Source organism: Rhinoraja longicauda, chromosome 36 (assembly GCF_053455715.1).
Source record: "Rhinoraja longicauda isolate Sanriku21f chromosome 36, sRhiLon1.1, whole genome shotgun sequence".
NCBI classification, from domain to species: Eukaryota; Metazoa; Chordata; class Chondrichthyes; order Rajiformes; family Arhynchobatidae; genus Rhinoraja; species Rhinoraja longicauda.
Window position 1 is genome coordinate 1,064,684 of NC_135988.1, and position 22,151 is coordinate 1,086,834.

Genomic DNA, 22,151 nt, shown 5'->3' on the forward strand with positions numbered 1-22,151 from the left:
GACTGGGAATGCAACATGTTGATTATCTGATATTGGAAATTTAAATATTCATACCAGTGGGTCAGAAACCATCAAACCAGAATAACAAGGTGTTCTTCTAATTTGTTTGACCTCACTGTGGCACTAGAGAAGGTCGAGGTCAGACAAATGAGGATGGGAAGTTGAAATGACATGCAAATGCATGTGCTCAGCCAGTCACCTAGTCTAGCCCACATAGAGGTTGTCATCACAAGGTTCAAAGCAGTAGACCACGGTTGGAGGTGCACTGAATCTCAGCTAATTATTTACACCTCTTTTAGTCCTGCAAATGCAACTGTAAATTAAACTAGAATATTGACCCAAACCAAACCCTCAAATTTGGTATGGTGTATTAATTAAATGGAGTGTCCATGGGTGCCATTATTCTCCAATTTTCAACGAGCACTTAACACTAGTGTTGTTTTACCACAGCAAATGTTAACAAAAGAGAATAAATCAAGGTGTGCTAATCTTTAATGGACATTTGACCGATTCAATTACAAATAAGTAACTTTCTATTATTGGTGATTTAAATGGAAGACTTTGTAAAACAACTGCACATTTGAATGCTCCATTCTTTGGTACCTCAACATGGCTGTAAATGGACATACAAGTTGCTTACCATGTAGCTCCATCTTAATCTAGTGTTTTAGGCATACATTTGTGTTAAATGTCAAAAAGCTCAGTTCAGTTTTAAATATCAATACACCTTGTCTAAAACATGCGGTAATAAACACTCTACAAAAAAGACAATGGCCTTCAAATTAAAAGCAAGTCAAAAAGTAAAAGAAAATAAACAGCATATTTAGTCAAGATTGGACGCCCTTGAAACATTGATGTTAAAAGACTCAAGTTAAAGCTTTGACTGCCATTGGACAGGTTTCACATTAAACAATCCGAAGAAACATGTCTACAGAAGCACAGGGTTACAACCATAGCAACACTCTTCTGAAGACAGGTGGTACTCAGTACACTTGTAAGATAGCATATTTGAATAAAGCCATGATGACAGCACTAATAAGACCAGAGATTGGGACTGTAACAAACCACGCCATGAAGATGTTTCTAAAGAGGCGCCAGTCAACAGCTTTTTTTGCACGCATCCAGCCAACAGCAACAACTGACCCAACCTGCAGAAACAAAATGCAATGCAAAGGCAATTTGTCAGTTTTAATAAAATGGATGCATGTTTTAGCAAATTCTGTCAGTAATATGTTGAACACCTTGACAATCATAGACTGGACAAAAATTCCAACTGCAAGTCTCATGCCCAAATGCAGGGATCTCCAAACTATGGCCTGCGGGCCACATCCGGCCCACCACGAGATTTTATCCGGCCCACAGCAAGCGCTTAGGCTGCAGCTGCCGGCAAAGGTTCACCGGAGAGCGGATCGCCACCAACCCAGAGTCAGGACAAGGTGAGTGATTGCAGCGCCCTCTCGCAAACAACAAGCCCAAGGGAACATGGGGAGGGAGAAGGTGTCAGAGGGTCCGGTGAAGGAGCGCTGCCACTTGCGGGGGCTGCTCCCTCCCTCTCTGCCAGAGCCAGCGAGATCTGCGCCGCTCCTCCACTCTCTTCCCCGGCTCCGTCTCCCTCTAACGCAGCGAAATAAGAACAAACACAAGTGAAACTTCCCTCCTCGCCGCCGCTCACCCCGGGGATGCGGGGCTTCTGAATAACTACACTTGTTTTTGTTCTTATTTCGCTGCGTTAGAGGGAGACAGGGCCAGTGAAGAGTGGAGCAGTAGCGCAGATCTCGCTGGCGCTGGGAGAGAGAGAGGGAACAGCCCCCGCAAGTGGCGGCGCTCCTTCACCGGACCCTCAAACACCCTCCCTGCACTCACCTGCTGCTCCCTCTACCCCGACTCTCTCCCTTCCCCCCCCTCTCCCCCACCCCTCTCTTTCCCCCAGTGGTGGACACTGTGTTTTCTGTTTTATAAATAATTGTATACCTATGGTATATATATATTCCAATATTTCAAGCTCTTTTTAAAAATTTAATATTTTTTATTTGTTGCCATATAAACCTAATGTAAACTAACCTAATCTAGTTTAACCTTTCTTAATCTAATCTAACGTAACCTAGTCTAAACTTTGAGTTCATTAAATTTATAAAACTCACTTATTTATTTTTTCCTACGGCCCACAAAAATGTGCCAAATATATAATGTGGCCCTCATGCTGAAAAGTTTGGAGGTCCCTGCCCAAAGGCATTGAAACTGGCCAGCCATGAACATTACACTACGTCAAGAAAATTAGCTCGTTATATTTACAAACTCTTGATTACTTGGTCACAATTGGTTGCACTCACCTTGCAATGTGTTGTACTAACAGGAAGACCAATATTCGAAGCAATAACTACTGTAAGAGCAGAGGCCAATTCAATGCTGAAGCCACTATAAAAGAATATAGATAACATCAGTCCACTCCATTGGCTAGTCTGCTGGAATACAATTTCTAGCTAATTTACAAATCACAAATGTAAATCCAATGGCCCAATCCTCTCACTTCCCGTAGGCGAATTCTGCAGATAAAATAAAAGAGCCACTATTCCCAAAGTGTTTAGGCTGAGTAACAGTTTACTGCTTGAAACTCATTCAGGGTTATGGGATCCACAAGGGGTGGCCATTCTTAAAATGTAAAATGATACGATTCAAGTCTGCAGGAAATCTTTGGAAAACTGTAGACCGAGTATAGAAGTTGGGAGGTTATGTTGCAGATGTTGTTAAGGCTGCATTTAGAGTATTGTGTTCAGTTTCGGCACCATGTAAGAAAGATGTTGTCAAGCTGGAAAGCACACAGAGAAGATTTACAAGGATGTTGCCAGGACTTGAGGGCCTGAGTTGTAGGAGAGGATGAGCAGGCTAGGACTATTCCTTGGAGCACGAGGATGAGGGGGTGATGTTCTAGAGGTGTACAAAATAGTGAGAGGATATGGGCTAAACACAGGCAGGTGGGACTAGTGTAGATAGGACATGTTGGTCGTGTAGTCCAAAGGACCTGTTTCCACACTTTATGACTCCGACTGCAAACCTTTTAATTTAGCTCAGTCTGATTCCATTTCAGAAATATGAGTTTCCCACTTTACTGGAGTTAAAATTCTTTATTTAAGTACAGTTTAAACACTTTGCTTATCCATATTTGAAGGGTTTTAGTAAATAGAATTTTAACAAGATACAGATGGTAACATTTAGCCTCACTTGCATTACATAGGGCAGGTTGAGGGAAAAAAAGGAGCAATAAGTATATCCCATTGTCTTTTCTTTAAGAGGAAGATTGCTTACCTTGAGGGAGTAATTGGTGTCAGATCCTTGCCCATGGTCTGAATAACTCTACGACCCCAGACCCACAAGCCAAGGCAGATGCCCACACCTCCATATAGCAGAAGCCAGATTGGAGTTTCATTCTGCGAATTAACATCTCCAGTATCGTAAACAACCCATAAAGCAACCAAAGGACCAATTGCATTGCTAAACAAAGAAAAGGAGAATTTAGTTCATGTCATGGAATAAAGGCAAGCTGACAAGTCTCAACAATTTAGTCTTAAGGATAGCGGAGTCAGGGGGTATGGGGAGAAGGCAGGAACGAGGTACTGATTGAGAATGATCAGCCATGATCACATTGAATGGCGGCGCTGGCTTGAAGGGCCTCCTCCTGCACCTATTGTCTATTGATGTAAACAAATATCTGCCAAGGAAGCCGTGGGGCAGAATGCCTACCAATACTAGCTCTATAACTGCTTTAATCCCTTTTCTTTGTATTCATCTTTTAAATATTCCTCCAGTTCCCTTTGTACTTCAGCAACATGTTTGCCTTTTGTCCAAATACAAAAAGTTTAAGTTCCTTTCTAATTCTTGCAGTAAAAACAATTGTTTTTCAAATTACTGGTTCTTTTCAGTTCTATTACTTTAAATGTTAAAGCTAACATTTCCAGAGATGCCTGTGGAACCTCTATACACTTCCATGTAAATGCCTTCCTACCATCAGTCTAAAGGCAAATCTTGTATAAATTCAATGTTTTATTCGTCATGCTAAACAGCATTTATTTTCCACAATTGTTGGCTTCCTGATAGAAACATAGCCAGGCAAAACCAAATCAATCGTTAATTTCTGTCATGGGATTAAAAAAAAAGCAATGTTACTTACCTGACATCATTGCCACCATGAGCAAACGAGCCAAAGCAGGCAGTTAGGATCTGCAAGAACTGGAACAATAATGAAACTTCGGGCTTCTCCTGCTCACGCCATTCATCCATAGAGCCATCACTACTCTTGCGCTCCGTCTGTTCAATTTCAAGCTTCATATCTTTCTCCTCAGATGGTTTATTTGAATCTGCCATTGCATTGCAGTAACTACTGTAACTGTCCTGCCGGATGCGTTTCTTCGATTCCAAGCCAGATGTCAGTTTTTCCATTTCCTCTGCCTTTGCTTCTCCTTCCTTGGGTTTGAAGGAATCAAGAGGCATGCCACAGATGGCCATGGTGTAACAGGTATAGCTGTTGTTGCGACGTAGAGGCCTGCTTCCTGGTTCACCCGAGTCTCCCGCACAATCTATCATTTTGGCCAAGTGCAACTTGTGAAGTAATTCCTTGTACAATCCTGAATCCTTGTGCACAGTGTGATAGTGACCACTGTGGCTGTTTATACTTGTTTGATTATTGATAACCTGGTTGAACTGCACATGACTACTTCCAAACTGCACAGTGCCTACAAGAAATCATGAACAGAAACAATATCACTGGTTACACAATTGTTTATCATTTCCTACTTCCTGCTTTCAAACTCACGTTTAATTGCAAATTTGTTGCAAATTTCCTTTTCATACAGCCCATCTCCAACTGTTCCCCTTTTTGGCTATCAACAGCCAAGAATGAAGTCCATCTATAACACAGGCACCCAAAGCTACACATCCTCAGCCTGCTTCCTTAATGTTTTTTATTCAGATGGGAACAGATGGGTAATGGGCAGAGAGTGCAGGAGGGAAAGGGGCTGGGTTTGGAAAGGGTAAGGGGGTATCTGGGTAGCTCAGGACAGAAAAGGGACATGTCTATTCTGTCATTTCATTTGGCCTCACCCTTACAGTAGAGCACACACGACAGAGATTGGTGTGGGAATGGGAAGGGAAACTGAAATGGCCTGCAACAGGGAGCTCCAGATGGCCATGGCAAACAGAGTACAGGTGCTCAGTAAAATGGTCACCTAGTCTCACTGATGTACAGGCCACAGAGAGCACCAAATACAGATAAAGTTGGAAGAGATGCAACTGAATCTCTGCCTCTCTGGAGGATTGTTGAGGTCCCTGGGTGGCAGCAAGAGACGTGATGAATACCTACTAGGGTTTCAGGGAAAAGTGCCTGGGGAGGTCGACGGATGAGTGAACAGGGAGCAACAGAAAATCCTGTAAAAAGGGGTGGATATAGGGGGATATGGCTGTTGGTGGTATATGGTAGAAGTGTCAAAGAATATTGGGCTGGATGGAGCAGCTGGTGGGGTAAAAAGCCATGAACAGACATCCCCAGCTGTGTGGGAAGACAGGCGAGAACAGAAACGCAGGAAATGGAGAAGCGGGCAAGGGCTCCATCAACCAAGAGTGGTGGGGTAAGCCCCATTTCATGAAAATGGAGGAAATCAGATGTTCTACAGTAGAAAGCCTCATCTCTCAAACACTCCACAGAGAGAAATAGATGGTGGGTGCTCTTACAAGAGAGTGGGAGGTGTAGTCAAGGTAGTTGTGGGAGTCAGTGGTTTGTTGCAAGTGTCAATAGACAAGTGTGTCACCTGATGAGGCAGATTAAGATGGGGAGGGCGAAGGAAAAAGAGATATTGGAAATGATCCATCGAGATTGAGGGCAGGGCAGAGGTTAGTGGCAAAGGGGCAACAGAAGAGGAGGAGAACAAAATAAAACACCCAACTTAAATTCATCTCAACTAGGAAAACTAATGTAATTAGCCCAAGGTTGTGTGACTTAAGTATTTCCATCATTAGATAGTAAAGATCAAGGGATATGGGGCAAACTCAAGCAAATGGGACGGGCTCAGGGACACATCATCAAGCAAGAATGTTGCGCCAAATAACCCATTTCTGCATAACTGTTTCCTGCTTTTATTCCAGATTTTCAATATCTGCAATTATATTTAATTTGCTTACCACATCAGAAGAGACTAGTCTCAGAGCATGAAGCGATTCGTAAAAGCATGTTGCCAAGCAAATCTATGGCAAAGTTACTGGATTATATTTTACCAGCTTCAAAAGATAGTTTAGGCAAGCTTTTAATCAGCTCCATGTGGAAAAAGACCAGCAATTTACTGGAGTGAAATTTAAAATAAATCTCACCGGGAAGAAAATAATCAGCCTTTCTAAAAATACATTTTTTAAACATTACTTAAATTACAAGTTTTACATCCAGTATAAACAAATCACATTTCCCAATGAAAAACCATGCCTCTTTCAAGGTCAGCCTATCACAAGATAATCAACTGAATTTTAGAATTTGATTCTATTGGTTGTAAACAAATTTGGAATTCAAGGTCAAGTACACAACTTCAAGAACTCAGAACTTGGTAGAGAGCTAAATGCTCTCTGCAAAATGTCAGTACAAATACAAAAAGAATCACCATATTGATCCACTTCAGAAAGCAGTACATTTAAAGCAACTACAAATATTTAAATTAAGTTGCTTGTATTTCCCTCCAAATCTGTTGGCTACAAGATGACCATCAGAATCCAGCTGAGATGACTACCAGCAAGGAACAGAAAGAAAAAAGACTGAAAATTGCAATATTTGGCATTCATATATTAGACAATTTAATCTCTTACCATTCATCACATGATCAATATTAGTTTCCTTTATCTCTCCACTGGAAACACCATCCTTTCCAACATCCTCTGCTGAATCCCCTACAAAAGCAATTCTTCCACTCTGCTTCATGGGCAAAACAGCAGAAACTGCATCGGCCACAGGGCTCTTGACTTCAGATGCTCCATCAGTCAAAGGAACTTTAAAATGGGTCTCTTCCACGACATCCTTGGATACCGAATAGTAATCCTCACTCTTCTTATCCATTACATTGTTATCTACATTAGAAGCTTTTCTCTCTCCTGTTGAGCACAAATATCAAAAATAATTTAGCAAATTCTAGTCTCTGAACATAAAATACACAATTGAAATCAGTCATTTTACATCAATTCAGAATTAAAATATAATTCAATTAATGTTTGTAATGGATCAGTCACTTGGCATTACTAAGTACTTCCCCCATCACCCCCTGAAGGCAACAACTTCCATAGTCAAACATCAAAAGTACATAGCATGTTAAAATAGCAAGGTGATGCAAAGCTTCTGCATCCACTTAGAGGTTACTAGCATGACAGTTTGATGGAATATACTAATGGCTTCCTCGACTAAGACATCCCATGCATCATTTCATTGACTCAAGAATTCCCGATACTCAAATTATGCACCTGATTACACTTAATCTGCAGCCATAAAGCCTTAATTCAGTCGAGTACAGTAGTCTCAACTGGAGGCAGTGCCTACTGTTTACTCCACCAGAGATTATTCGTTCAGCCCAACAACAATTTACAGCAAATCAGTAAAACCAGTGTATAAATTAATGGCAAATAAAATGTCAAAATACCACTCCAAACTCCGGATCAGTAACAGAAGCAGTGGAACAATTATCTAGAGTTGCTTCCTACAAAGTATACTTACAGATTCTAGCATACCTAGGTGCCTGAAAAGGAATCAAAGACCAACTTTATAAATCTGCCTTACGGTCTTGAAGCTGAAATGTTAATTTTTTTCCCATGGATGCGGCCTAACCAGCTGAGTGTTTCCAGCATTTTGTGTTTTATTCCAGCTTAATTAAGTCATATTTCTCAGCATCCTGGCCATTGGAAGTGAGGCAAGTGGAGATTTGACATTAAGATCCCAGCTGGCCTTTAGCCTGGTGATATTTTTCTCTAAACAAATACGAGTCAAAGCAAATTGCACTCAATTCATTATAACGGGAAAGATGTTGTTTATCACGAGTATTATGGGACTTTTTTTTTCCCAGTTAAGTCAAAGTATTAACATTCACAAAACATACCCCATCACCCTACATCTCCAATGTCCTTTCACTCACCTGAAAGCTCACCGTGGCATTTCGACCATGGAAGTCTCTAAATGTCACTTACTTTCGATTTTTTTCTTCATTCTGGGACAGACGATGAACCAGACGATAAATGCACAGATCACACCACTTCCCAATGTAATCAAAATTGTGCCCCAGAGTGGAATCCGGTCAAATCCCAGTACTAGGAAATGAAATTGATTACTTCAGAATCACAAGAACTAATCTAACATTTTGTCATTTCCACCCTTCCCAAATTAAACATCAACTGAAAAGTTGAGACAAAAAAGACTGAATACCACAAACCAATATAATAAAACTCAAGATGCAATTCTCAGAAAACTGGCTTTACAGATACATGGTCCACAAATTTCTGTATTACTAGAAAAGCAGAAAATATGATCTAGTTTTTACCTTTATTAAAATGCAGCAATATAAATCAATGTAGGGACAAAACAAATGCTACTTAAAACAAACTCTTGCTTTTGCAGTGATTATGAAAGTAGCTTCTGCATATGTTAGTAGCCCTTCAAGTTGCCCTTGCTTTCCCTCTCTCTCCATCCCCTCCCCTTCCCCCACCAGTCTTACTGTTTCAGACTACACTTTATCTCTGTACCGCCCACTCCCTTGACATCAGTCTGAAGAAGGGTCACAACCCGTCACCCATTCCTTCTCCAGAGATGCTGCCTGGCCCAGAGTTACTCCAGCATTTTGTGTCTAGTTTCTGCATAGTTTTCATCTATTCACCAGCTGGCAGTCGCATTAAATCACTGCTCCCACACAGAGCATCCTGGGTTCATGATGCATCACAGCTAGCCGTTTAAAAAAAAAATCTTCGCAGATAGTGACCTTGCACCAAGTTCATTTAAGCACAGAAGTTGTGTTCTCTGGGCTGAATATGCTTTGATATTAAAGGTGATTTCCTTGGATGCATTAGACACAGGAGGGATGGGTGGAAAACCCAATCGAAATGAACAAAATTGAGGGGAATACAGGACAAGAGAGCAAATCTTTCCCCTTGGTTGAGGTGTCTAAAACCAAAGGCATAGGTTTAAGGCAAGGGGTTGGTTTAGAACTCATAATAGCTTTTTTCACCAAGAAGTTGGTTGGAATCTGAAGGCACTGCCCGAGGGTGAGCCGAGACAAAGTCACTTGAGTAGCACTGGGTAAACTTGGCCATGGTCCAAGTGCTGGTAAATGCACTGGACAAGATGGTTGAACTGTCAGCATGGACCTGGTGGGCTGGAGGGTCAATTTCCCCATTGTACAATTCTATTGAAATATTACTTCAAAAGGCTTTCAAGATATTAAAAATAATCCATTCAAATTCGAAGCTAGCTGGTACTTACAAGGTGATCCCGCGTACATAATAGAGAAAAGATTAATTGCAATTGTGCAGGCGTAGAAGATGGGCAGAGCTCGGAGTCCATTTGGCACAGGGTCAGCCTGCAACACAAGAGATGAATTCAAAATCCTTTCCTATTAATTCCCCTTAATCCAATCTTCAATTTTCAGAAGTCTATTCAAAAAGCACATTCTACTTCATCATTGCTGTTGCAAACCTGGACAGCGTTGATGCGGGAAAATTCCCTGGTTGTGCACTATGAATACCAAATGCACACCTCCCAACATTTGATTTTACAAATTCAGCATTTTGATGACTAAAATTCAGAATTTTACATCTAAATTCATACTATGGCGCGTAATGCAACTTTTCAGCAAAAGAAACCTCACGAAGCAATAGGAGAGGATGACCAAGTGTAGTAGGAATCGATGTGAAAGCTGAGACGAGCAAAGTATTAAAAGTACTATATATGAATGCACAAAGTATAAGAAGTAAAGTGGATGATCTTGAGGCTCAGTTAGAGATTGGTAGGTATGACATTGTGGGGATTACAGAGACGTGGCTGCAGAAGGATCAGGACTGGGAACTGAATATTCAGGGTTATAGGTCCTACAGAAAGGACAGGCAGGTGGGCAGAGGAAGTGGGGTAGCTCTGTTGGTGAGGGATGGAATTCAGTCCCTTGCGAGGGGTGACATTGGGACTGATGATGTAGAGTCACTGTGGTGTTGAGTTGAGGAATTGTAAAGGTAAGAAGACACTAATGGGAGTTATCTACAGACCCCCAAACAGTAGCCTGGATAAAGGGTGTAAGTTGCAGCAGCAGTTAAAATGGGCATGTAACAAAGGTAATGCCACTGTGGTTATGGGGGATTTCAATATGCAGGTAGACTGGGAAAATCAGGTTGGTTCTGGACCCCAAGAAAGGGAGTTTGTAGAGTGCCTCCGAGATGGAATCTTAGAGCAGCTTGTACTAGAGCCTACCAGAGAGAAAGCAATTCTGGATTTAGTGCTGTCCAATGAGCCAGATTTAATAAGGCTGGAGGGTCAAGGTAAAGGAACCGCTTGGAGGTACTGACCATAATGTGATTAGTTTTAATCTGTAATTTGAGGGGGAAAAGGTTAAACCAGGAATGTCAGTGTTGCAGATGAACAAAGGGGACTATGAAGGCATGAGAGAGGAGCTGACCAAGGTTAAATGGAAAAGGATCCTAGCAGGAATGACGGTGGAACAGCAATGGCAGGAATTTCTGGGCATAATCCAGAAGATGCAGGATCATTTCATTCCAAAGAAGAGGATTCTAAGGGGAGTAAGAGGCAACCGTGGCTGACAAGGGAAGTTAGAGACGGAATAAAACTAAAAGAAAAGATGTATAAGATAGCAAAGAGAAGTGGGAAGCCAGAGGAGTGGGCAACTTACAAAGAACAGAAGATAGCAAAAGGGGCAATACGGGCTGAAAAGATGAGGTACGAAGCGAAGCTGGCCAAGAATATAAAGGACAATAAAAGCCTCTTTAGGTATGTTAAGAGAAAAAGATTAGTAAAGACAAATGTGGGTCCCTTAAAGGCAGAAACGGGTGATATTATTATGGGTAACAAGGAAATGGCAGAAGAGTTGAACAGGTACTTCGGATCTGTCTTCACTAAGAAAGAAGCAATCTCCCAGATGTACTAGTAGACAAGAAGATCAAGGGAGACAGAGAAACTGAAAGAAATTTGCATTAGGCGAGAAGTAGTATTGGGTAGACTGATGGGACTGAAGGCTGATAAATTTCCAGGGCCTGATGGTCTGTATCCCAGGGTACTCAAGGAGGAGGCTCAAGAAATTGTGGACGCATTGGTGATCATTTTACAATGTTCAATAGATTCAGGATCAGTTCCTGTGGATTGGAGGGTAGCTAATGTTATCCCACTTTACAAGAAAGGAGAGAGAGAGAAAACAGGGAATTATAGACCAGTTAGCCTGACATCAGTGGTAGGGAAGATGCTGGAGTCAATTATTAAAGAGGTAATAACAGCACATTTGGATAGCGGGAACAGGATTGGTCCTATGGCCTCCTCCAGCATCTATTTTCTATCTTTCTATGTTTCTCTGGTCCAAGTCAGCATGGATTTATGAAAGGGAAATCCTGCTTGACTAATCTTCTGGAATTTTGTGAGGATGTGACAAGTAAAATGAATGCAGGGGAGCCAGTGGATGTAGTATCTGGACTTTCAGAAAGCCTTTGATAAGGTACCACACGGGAGGCTGGTGAACACAATTAGAGCACATGGTATTGGGGGTAGGGTATTGACAGGGATAGAGAATTGGTTGGCAGACAGGAAGCAAAGAGTAGGAATAAACGGGGTTTTTTCAGAATGGCAGGCAGTGGCGAGTGGAGTGCCGCAAGACTCGGTGTTGGGGCCGCAACTATTTACAATATATATTAATGATTTGGATGATGGAATTAGAAGTAACACTAGCAAATTTGTGGATGACACAAAGCTGGGTGGCACGTGAACTGCGAAGAGGATGTTAGGAGGTTGCAGGGTGATTTGGACAAGTTGAGTGAGTGGACAGATGCATGGCAGATGCAGTAAAATGTAGATAAATGTGAGGTTATCCACTTTGGCAGCAAAAATAAGGAGGCAGTTTATTATCTCAGTGGTGTCAGATTAGGTAAAGGGGAAGTGCAACAAGACGTATCCTTGTACACCAGTCACTGAAAGTAAACATGCCGGTACAGCAGGCAGTAAAGAAAGCGAATGGCAGGTTGACCTTCATAACAAGAGGATTTGAGTACAGGAGCAAAGAAGTCCTTCTGCAGTTGTATAGGGCCTTGATGAGACCATATCTGGAGCATTGTGTGCAGTTTTGGTCTCCTAATTTGAAAAAGGACGTCCTTGCTTTGAGGCAGTGCAGCGTAGGTCCACGAGGTTAATAGACAATAGGTGCAGGAGTAGGCCATTCGGCCCTTCAAGCCAGCACCGCCATTCAATGTGATCATGGCTCATCATTTACAATCAGTACCCTGTTCCTGCCCTCTCCCCATACCCCCTGACTCCGCTATTATTAAGAGCTCTATCTAACTCTCTCTTGAAAGTATCCAGAGAATTGGCCTCCACTGCCTTCTGAGGCAGAGAATTCCACAGATTTACAACTCGGAGTGAAAAAGTTTTCCCTCATCTCCGTTCTAAATGGCCTACCCCTTATTCTTAAACTGTGGCCCCTGGTTCTGGACTCCCCCAACATCGGGAACATGTTTCCTGCCTCTAGCGTGTCCAATCCTTTAATAATCTTATATGTTTCAATAAGATCCTCTCATCCTAAATTCCAATGTATACAAGCCCAGTCGTACCAGTCTTTCAACATACGAGAGTCCTGCCATTCCAGGAATTAACCTACGCTGCACTCCTTCAATAGCAAGAATGTCCTTCCTCGAATTTGGAGACCAAAAATGCACACAGTACGCCAGGTGTGGTCTCACTAGGGCCCTGTACAACTGCGGAAGGACCTCTTTGCTTCTATACTCAACTCCTCTTGTCATGAAGGCCAACACACCATTAGCTTTCTTCACTGCCTGCTGTACCTGCATGCTTACTTTCAGTGACAGATGAACAAGGACACCCAGATCTCTATGTATTTCCCCTTTTCCTAACTTGACACCATGCAGGTCAAGTCAAGTTAATTGTATTTGTACAGCACATTTAAAAACAACCCACATTGACCAAAGTGTTGTACATCAGTTCAGGTACTAAGAACAAACATACAATGGCACACACACATAACAGCAGATACATAAACAGTTCACAGAGCCCCCTCAGAGGGCCTCAAACACAAACAGAGGGAATAGAAATAGGTTTTGAGCCTGGACTTAAAGGAGTCAAAGGAGGGGGCAGTTCTGATGGGGAGAGGGATGCTGTTCCACAGTCTAGGAGCTGCAAAAGCGCAGTCACCCCTGAGCTTAAGCCGAGACCGCGGGATAGTCAGGAGCCCCAAGTCAGCCGACCTGAGGGACCTGGAGATAGAGTGGTGGGTTAGAAGACTTTTGATATGGGGGGGGGGGGCAAGCCTGTTTAGGGCTTTGTATGTGAATAGGAGGAGCTTGAAGTTGATTCTGTACTGTACTGGGAGCCAGTGGAGAGAGACCAGAATCGGGATGATGTGGTCCCTTTTACGGGTACCCGTCCAGGAGTCTCGCTGCGGCGTTTTGGACCAATTGCAGGCGGGACAGGGATGATTGGCTGATCCCAGTGTATAGGGAGTTGCAGTAGACTAGGCGGGAGGAAATGAATGCATGGATGATTTTTTCAATGTCGTCAAATTGGAGAAATGGTTTGATTTTAGCTATGGTACGAAGCTGGCTTTTACCACAGCATTGACTTGCTTGTCAAACTTTAATGCAGAGTCAAATATCACGCCAAGGTTTTTGACATGCGGTTTGACTAGGGAGGATAGGCTTCCAAGGCTGCCTGTTATCGTTTTGATGGAGTCGGGGAGGCCGAATAGGATGACCTCAGACTTGCTCTCGTTTAGTTGAAGGAAGTTCTGTGCCATCCAACATTTTATGTCCTCAAAGCAGTGCATGAGGCTGATTAAATTTGACTAATTGTTGTGTTTCAGGGGGAGATAAAGCTGTGTGTCATCCGCATAGCAGTGGAAAGAAATGCCGTGCCTTTGAATGATTTGGCCGAGGGTGAGCATGTACAGAGAGAAGAGAATGGGGCCTAGGATGGAGCCTTGTGAAACCCCGCAGGAGAAGCTAGCTGGGGAAGAGGAAATATTGCAGGTAATAATCTGCCTTCCTGTTCTTACCACCAAAGTGGATAACCTCACATTTATCCACATTAAACTGCATCTGCCATGTATTTGCCCACTCACACAGCCCGTCCAAGTCACCCTGCATCCTCATTGCATCATCCTCATTGCATCATCCTCACAGTTCACACTGCCACTCAGCTTTGTGTCATCTGCAAATTTGCTAATGTTACTTTTAATCCCGTCATCTAAGTCATTAATATATATTGGAAATAGCTGCGGTCCCAGCACCGAGCTTTGCGGTACCCCACTAGTCACAGCCTGCCATTCTGAAAGGGACCCGTTAATCCCTACTCTTTGTTTCCTGTCTGCCAACCAAATTTCTATCCATGTCAGTCCCTACCCCCAATGCCATGTGCTCTAATTATGCCCACTAATCTCCTATGTGGGACCTTATCAAAGGCTTTCTGAAAGTCCAGGTACACTAGCTGGATATCCCTGGCTCTCCCTTGTCCATTTTCCTAATTACATCCTCAAAAAATTCCAGAAGATTAGTCAAGCATAATTTGCCCTTTGTAAATCCATGCTGATTCGGAACGATCCTGTTACTGCTATCCAAATGTTCCGCAATTTCTTCCTTTATTATTGACTCGAGCATCTTCCCCATTACTGATGTCAGGCTAACTGGTCTATAATTTCCCGTTTTCTCACTCCCTCCTTTCTTAAAAAGTGGGATAACATTAACTACCCTCCAATCCACAGGAACTGACCCTGAATCTATAGAACATTGGAAAATGATCACCAATGCATCCATGATTTTTAGAGCCACTTCCTTAAGTACTCTGGGATGCAGACCATCAGGCCCCAGGGTTTTATCAGCCTTCAGTCCCATCAGTCTACCCAACATCATTTCCTGCCTAATGTGAATTTCCTTCAGTTCCTCCGTCACCCTAGGACCTCTGTCCACTAGTACATCTGGGAGATTGGATCTGTCTTCATTAAGGAAGAACCAAACAAAGTACCTGTTCAACTCATCTGCCATTTCTTTGTTCCCCATAATAAATTCACCTGCTTGTCTTCAAGGGACCCACATTTGTCTTAACTATTTTTTTCCTCTGGGAAAAATCCCTGGGAGGGAGGGACTGTCATATGAGGAAAGATTGGAAAGACTAGTCTTGCATTCACTGGAGTTTTGAAGGATGAGAGGGCATCTCATAGAGACGTATAAAATCATAAAAGGACTAGACAAGCTAGATGCAGGAAAAATGTTCCCAATGTTGGGGGAGTCCAGAACAAGGGGACACAGTCTAAGAATAATGGGGAGGCCATTTAAAACTGAGGCGAGAAGAAACTTTTTCACCCAGAAAGTTGTGAATTTGTGGAATTCTCTGCCACATAAGGCAGTGGAGGCCAATTCACTAGATGAATTTAAACGAGTTAGATAGAGCTCTAGGGGCTAGTGGAATCAAGGGATATGGGGAGAAGGCAGGCATGGGTTACTGATTGTGGATGATCAGCCATGATCACATTGAATGGCGGTGCTGGCTCGAAGGGCCATATGGCCTCCTCCTACACCTATTTTCTATGTTTCTATGCCACCACCTTCTAGCCATATCTTCCAATCACCACCCTTTTCCGCAGATCATTCCCTCCAAAACTCCCTGGTTCATCACTTCCCTCCCAAACCACCCTCTCCCCAGGTACTCTCCCCTGCACTCACAGGGGACGCAACACTTGTCCCTTGAAGGACCCTGACGTCCTTTCAGGCGAGGCAGAGGTTCACATGCACCTCCTCCAACCTCATCTACTGTAGTATAAGAAAATAACTGCAGATGCTGGTACAAATCGATTTATTCACAAAATGCTGGAGTAACTCAGCAGGTCAGGCAGCATCTCGGGAGAGAAGGAATGGGTGACGTTTCGGGTCGAGACCCTTCTTCAGACCTCATCTACTGTATCCGCTGTTCCAAGTATGGACTCCTATGTGTCGGCAAAACCAAGCGCAGGCTCAGTGATCATGTCACTGAACACCTCTGCTCAGTCTGCATGATCTCCCGGTTGTTAAACACTTTAATTCCCCCTCCCAATTCCATACTGACCTTTCTATCCTGGGCCTCCTCCACTGTCAGAGTGACACCTAACACAAATTGGAGGAACCTCATATTTTGCTTGGGCAACCCAGCAGTCTGATTATTGACTTCTCTAACTTCAAGTAACCCTTTCTTTCCCTCTCTCCATCCCTCCCCCATCCTAGTTCTCCAACCAGTCTGAATGCTCTCCTGATTACATTTTATCTTTGAATGTTTCGTTGTCACCTTCCTCAACAATGATCTATTCTACATTTTCCTTACATAGATAGAAAATAGGTGCAGGAGGAGGCCATTCGGCCCTTCGAGCCTGCTCCGCCATTCATTGTGATCATGGCTGACCGTCCCCAATCAATATCCCTTGCCTGCCTTCTCCCCATATCCCTTGATTCCACAAGCCCCTAGAGCTCCATCTAACTCTCTTAAATCCATCCAGTGATTTGGCTTTCACTGCCCTCTGTGGCAGAGAATTCCACAAATTCACAACTCTCTGGGTGAAAAAGTTTTCCTTGTCGTCATCCCCTTTGATGTCTCCTTTTCACACCTTACCCCTCCATATCGCTGCGTCACCCTCTCCCGTGATGCGTCTCGACCCGAAATGTTACCCATTCCTTCTACCCAGAGATGATGCCCGTGTTACTCCAGCATTTTTTGTTAGAAACATAGAAAAATAGGTGGAGTAGGCCATTCGGCCCTTCAAGCCATTCAATATGATCATGGCTGATCATCTAAAATGAGTACCCCGTTCATGCCTTTCCCCCCATATCCCTCGATTCCTTTAGCCCTAAAGCTAAATCTAACTCTCTCTTGAAAACATCCAGTGAATTGGCCTCCACTGCCTTCTGTGGCAGAGAATTCCAGAGATTCACAACTCTCTGGGTGAAGAGGTTTTTCCCTCATCTCAGTCCTAAATGGCCTAACCCTTATTCTTAAACTGTGACCCCTGGTTCTGGACTCCAACATCAGAAACATTACAACTGCCGTAGGACCTCCTTGCTCCCAAACTCAAATCCTCTCACAATGAAGGCCAACATGCCATTAGCTTTCTTCACTGCCCGCTGTACCTGCATGCTTACTTTCAGTGACTGATGTACAAGCACACCCAGGTCTCATTGCACCTCCCCTTTTCATAATCTGACACCATTCAGATCATAGGGTGTGAAGAAGGGTCTCGACCCGAAACGTCACCCATTCCTTCTCTCTAGAGATGCTGCCTGTCCCGCTGAGTTACTCCAGCATTTTGTGTCCACCTACCATTCAGATAATAATCTGCCTTCCTGTTCTTGCCAAAGTGGATAACCTCACATTTATCCACATTATACTGCATCTGCCATGCATCTGCCCACTCACCCTGCAGCTTCATAGCATCCTCATCGTAGCTCTCACTGCCACCCAGCTTTGTGTCATCCGCAAACTTGGGAGATGTCACATTTAATTCCCCTGTCTAAATCGTTAATATATATTGGAAATAACGGGGGTCACAGCACTGAGCCTTATGGCAAACTCCACTAGTTACTGCCTGCCATTCTGAAAAGGACCCGTTAATCCCTACTCTTTGCTTCCTGTATGCCAACCAGTTCTCTATCCATGTTAACACCCTACCCCCAATACCGTGCTCTAATTTTGCACACTAATCTCTTGTGTGGAACCTTGTCAAAGGCTTTTTGAAAGTCCAGATACATCACATCCACTGGCTCTCCCTTATCCATTCTACTTGTTACATCCTCAAAACTTTCCAGAAGTTTGCTTATCTTCAACAAATACGCTAGTACAGAATTCACAACTCACTGCCCTAAAATTTGAAATATGGATTAAGTTTCACTCATGGAACTTATGAAAATTATTATTTTTATCAACCCATATCTCTTCAGAAAATAGTGATGCATATTCTTAATGGAACTTATCCCCAAGAATAACCCAGTGCAATCAAAACCCCAACTTGCCTCAATCACTTTGGGAGGAGTGGTACGTGCACAAGCTTATTCAATATTGAGTTGATCGGAAGTCCATTAGTAATTTTTCTATCTGACCGTACAAGGAATTGGATATCTTTGCCAGATTCCCCTTCTGAGGAATTGAATTATGGTCACACATCACCCTAGTTTCAGTGGAATACAGGCATCCATGATAACCATATAACAATTACAGCACGGAAACAGGCCCGTTCGGCCCTACCAGTCCACGCCGACCACTTTCTCTGACCTAGTCTCATCTACCTGCTCTCAGACCATGACCCTCCAATCCCCTCCTATCCATATACCTATCCAATTTACTCTTAAATAATAAAATCGAGCCTGCCTCCACCACTTCCACCGGAAGCCCATTCCACACAGCCACCACCCTCTGAGTAAAGAAGTTACCCCTCATGTTACCCCTAAACTTTTGTCCCTTAATTCTGAAGTTATGTCCCCTTGTTGGAATCTTCCCCACTCTCAAAGGGAAAAGCCTACCCACGTCAACCCTGTCCGTCCCTCTTAAAATTTTTAAAACCTCTATCAAGTCCCCCCTCAACCTTCTACGCTCCAAAGAATAAAGACCCAACCTGTTCAGCCTCTCTCTGTAGCTTAAGTGCTGAAACCCAGGCAACATTCTAGTAAATCTCCTCTGTACCCTCTCCATTTTGTCGACATCTTTCCTATAATTTGGCGACCAGAACTGCACACCATACTCCAGATTCGGCCTCACCAATGCCCTGTACAATTTCAACATTACATCCCAACTTCTATATTCGATGCTCTGATTTATAAAGGCAAGCATACCAAACGCCTTCTTCACCACCCTATCCACATGAGATTCCACCTTCAGGGAACAATGCACAGTTATTCCCAAATCCCTCTGTTATAACATATAACATATATATATAACAACTACAGCATGGAAACAGGCCTGTCCGGCCCTACCAGTCCACGCCGACCATTCTCCCTGACCTAGTCTCATCTACCTGCACTCAGACCATAACCCTCCAATCCCCTCCTATGCATATACCTATCCAATTTACTCTTAAATAATAAAATCGAGCCAGCCTCCACCACTTCCACCGGAAGCCCATTCCATACAGCCACAACCCTCTGAGTAAAGAAGTTCCCCCTCATGTTACCCCTAAACCTTTGTCCCTCAATTCTGAAGCTATGTCCCCTTGTTGGAATCTTCCCCACTCTCAAAGGGAAAAGCCTACCCACGTCAACTCTGTCCGTCCCTCTCAAAATTTTAAAAACCTCTATCAAGTCCCCCCTCAACCTTCTACGCTCCAAAGAATAAAGACCCAACCTATTCAACCTCTCTCTGTAGCCTAAGTGCTGAAACCCAGGCAACATTCTAGTAAATCTCCTCTGTACCCTCTCCATTTTGTCGACATCCTTCCTATAATTTGGCGACCAGAACTGCACACCATACTCCAGATTCGGCCTCACCAATGCCCTGTACAATTTCAACATTACATCCCAACTTCTATACTCGATGCTCTGATTTATAAAGGCAAGCATACCAAACGCCTTCTTCACCACCCTATCCACATGAGATTCCACCTTCAGGGAACAATGCACAGTTATTCCCAGATCCCTCTGTTCCACTGCATTCCTCAATTCCCTACCATTTACCCTGTACGTCCTATTTTGATTTGTCCTACCAAAATGCAGCACCTCACACTTATCAGCATTAAACTCCATCTGCCATCTTTCAGCCCACCCTTCCAAAAGGCCCAAGTCTCTCTGTAGACTTTGAAAATCTACCTCACTATCAACTACTCCACCTATCTTAGTATCATCTGCATATTTACTAATCCAATTTGCCACACCATCATCCAGATCATTAATGTAAATGACAAACAACAGTGGACCCAACACAGATCCTTGGGGCACTCCACTAGACACTGGCCTCCAACCTGACATACAATTGTCAACCATTACCCTCTGGTATCTCCCATTCAGCCATTGTTGAATCCATCTTGCAACCTCACTATTAATACCCAACGATTTAACCTTCTTAATCAACCTTCCATGTGGAACCTTGTCAAATGCCTTACTGAAGTCCATATAGACAACATCCACAGCCTTGCCCTTATCAATTTCCCTGGTAACCTCTTCAAAAAATTCAAGAAGATTAGTCAAACATGACCTTCCAGGCACAAATCCATGTTGACTGTTTCTAATCAGGCCTTGATTATCCAAATAATTATATATATTGTCCCCAAGTATCTTTTCCATTAATTTTCCCACCACAGACGTCAAACTAATAGGTCTATAATTGCTAGGTTTACTTTTAGAACCTTTTTTAAACAAAGGCACAACATGCGCAATGCGCCAATCTTCCGGCACCATCCCTGTTTCTAATGACGTTTGAAATATTTCCATCATAGCCCCTGCTATTTCTGCACTAACTTCCCTCAATGTCCTAGGGAATATCCTATCAGGACCTGGAGACTTATCCACTTTTATATTCTTCAAAAGTGTCCGTACCTCCTCTTCTTTAATCCTCCTAATTTCCATCACTACTCTACTTGTTTCGCTTACCTCACATAATTCAATATCCTTCTCCTCGGTAAATACCGAAGAAAAGAAATTGTTTAATATCTCCCCCATTTCTTCGGGCTCAGCACATAGCTGTCCACTCTGACTCTCTAATGGACCAATTTTATCCCTCACTATCCTTTTGCTATTGACATATCTGTAGAACCCCTTGGGGTTTACTTTTACATTACTTGCCAAAGCAGCCTCATATCTTTTTTTCGCTTTTCTAATTTCCTTTTTAAGATTCCTTTTACATTCTTTATATTCCTCAAAAACCTCATTTACTCCCTGCCGCTTATATTTATTGTATATCTCCCTTTTTTCCGAACCAAGTGTCCAATTTCCCTGGAAAACCACGGCTCTTTCAAATTATTATTCTTTCCTTTCCACCGAACAGGGACATAAAGACTCTGTACTCTCAAAATTTCACCTTTAAATATCCTCCATTTCTCTATTATATCCTTTTCATAAAACAACAATTTCCATTTCACTCCTTTTAAATCCTTTCTCATCTCCTCAAAATTAGCCTTTCTCCAATCCAAAATCTCAACCCTTGGTCCAGATTTGACCTTCTCCATAATGATATTGAAACTAATGGCATTATGATCACTAGACCCAAAGTGCTCCTCAACACATACCTCCGTCACCTGACCCATCTCATTTCCTAACAGGAGGTCCAACACTGCCCCTTCTCTGGTAGGCACCTCTACGTATTGCTGCAAAAAACTATCCTGCACACATTTTACAAACTCCAAACCATCCAGCCCTTTAACAGAATGTGATTCCCAGTCTATATACGGAAAATTGAAATCACCCACAATCACCACTCTGTGCTTACTACTAATATCTGCTATCTCCTTACATATTTGCTCTTCCAATTCTCGTTCCCTATTTGGCGGTCTATAATACACCCCTATAAGTGTTGCTAAACCTTTCTCATTTCTGAGTTCCACCCAAACAGCCTCCTTAATCGAGCCTTCTAGTCTGTCCTGCCAAAGCACTGCTGTGATATCCTCCCTGACAAGCAATGCAACACCCCCACCTCTTGCCCCTCCGATTCTATCACATCTGAAACAATGAAATCCTGGAATATTTAATTGCCAATCGCAACCCTCCTGCAACAATGTTTCACTGATCGCCACAACATCATACTTCCAGATGTCAATCCAGGCTCTAAGCTCATCCACCTTTCTTACAATGCTCCTAGCATTAAAATATACACATTTAAGGGACCCATCATTTCTTATTCTCAGTTTATTTCTTTTCCCTTCTTTCTCTCCTACATATTGGGTCTGAGTGTTTCCCTTTTCTGCCTCCTGCCTCACACACTGCCTATTAGCTAT

The 22,151-nt window shown here is 42.9% G+C and overlaps 1 protein-coding gene across 2 annotated transcripts in view; it reads right to left on the reverse strand.

Moving 5' to 3' along the window:
• Positions 1–486: 486 nt before the first annotated feature.
• Positions 487–22,151, reverse strand: part of LOC144610416 (sodium-dependent phosphate transporter 1-like) — a 71,099-nt gene continuing 49,434 nt past the window's right edge. For both annotated transcript variants that reach the window (XM_078429074.1, XM_078429073.1), the window contains exons 5-11: positions 9,485–9,581; positions 8,200–8,319; positions 6,838–7,119; positions 4,166–4,727; positions 3,304–3,489; positions 2,331–2,415; positions 487–1,148 (exon numbers count right to left, since the gene is read on the reverse strand). In XM_078429074.1, the coding sequence (XP_078285200.1) occupies positions 984–1,148; positions 2,331–2,415; positions 3,304–3,489; positions 4,166–4,727; positions 6,838–7,119; positions 8,200–8,319; positions 9,485–9,581 (1,497 nt within the window). In that variant the 3' untranslated portion in view covers positions 487–983. The remainder of the gene's footprint in view (positions 1,149–2,330; positions 2,416–3,303; positions 3,490–4,165; positions 4,728–6,837; positions 7,120–8,199; positions 8,320–9,484; positions 9,582–22,151) is intronic.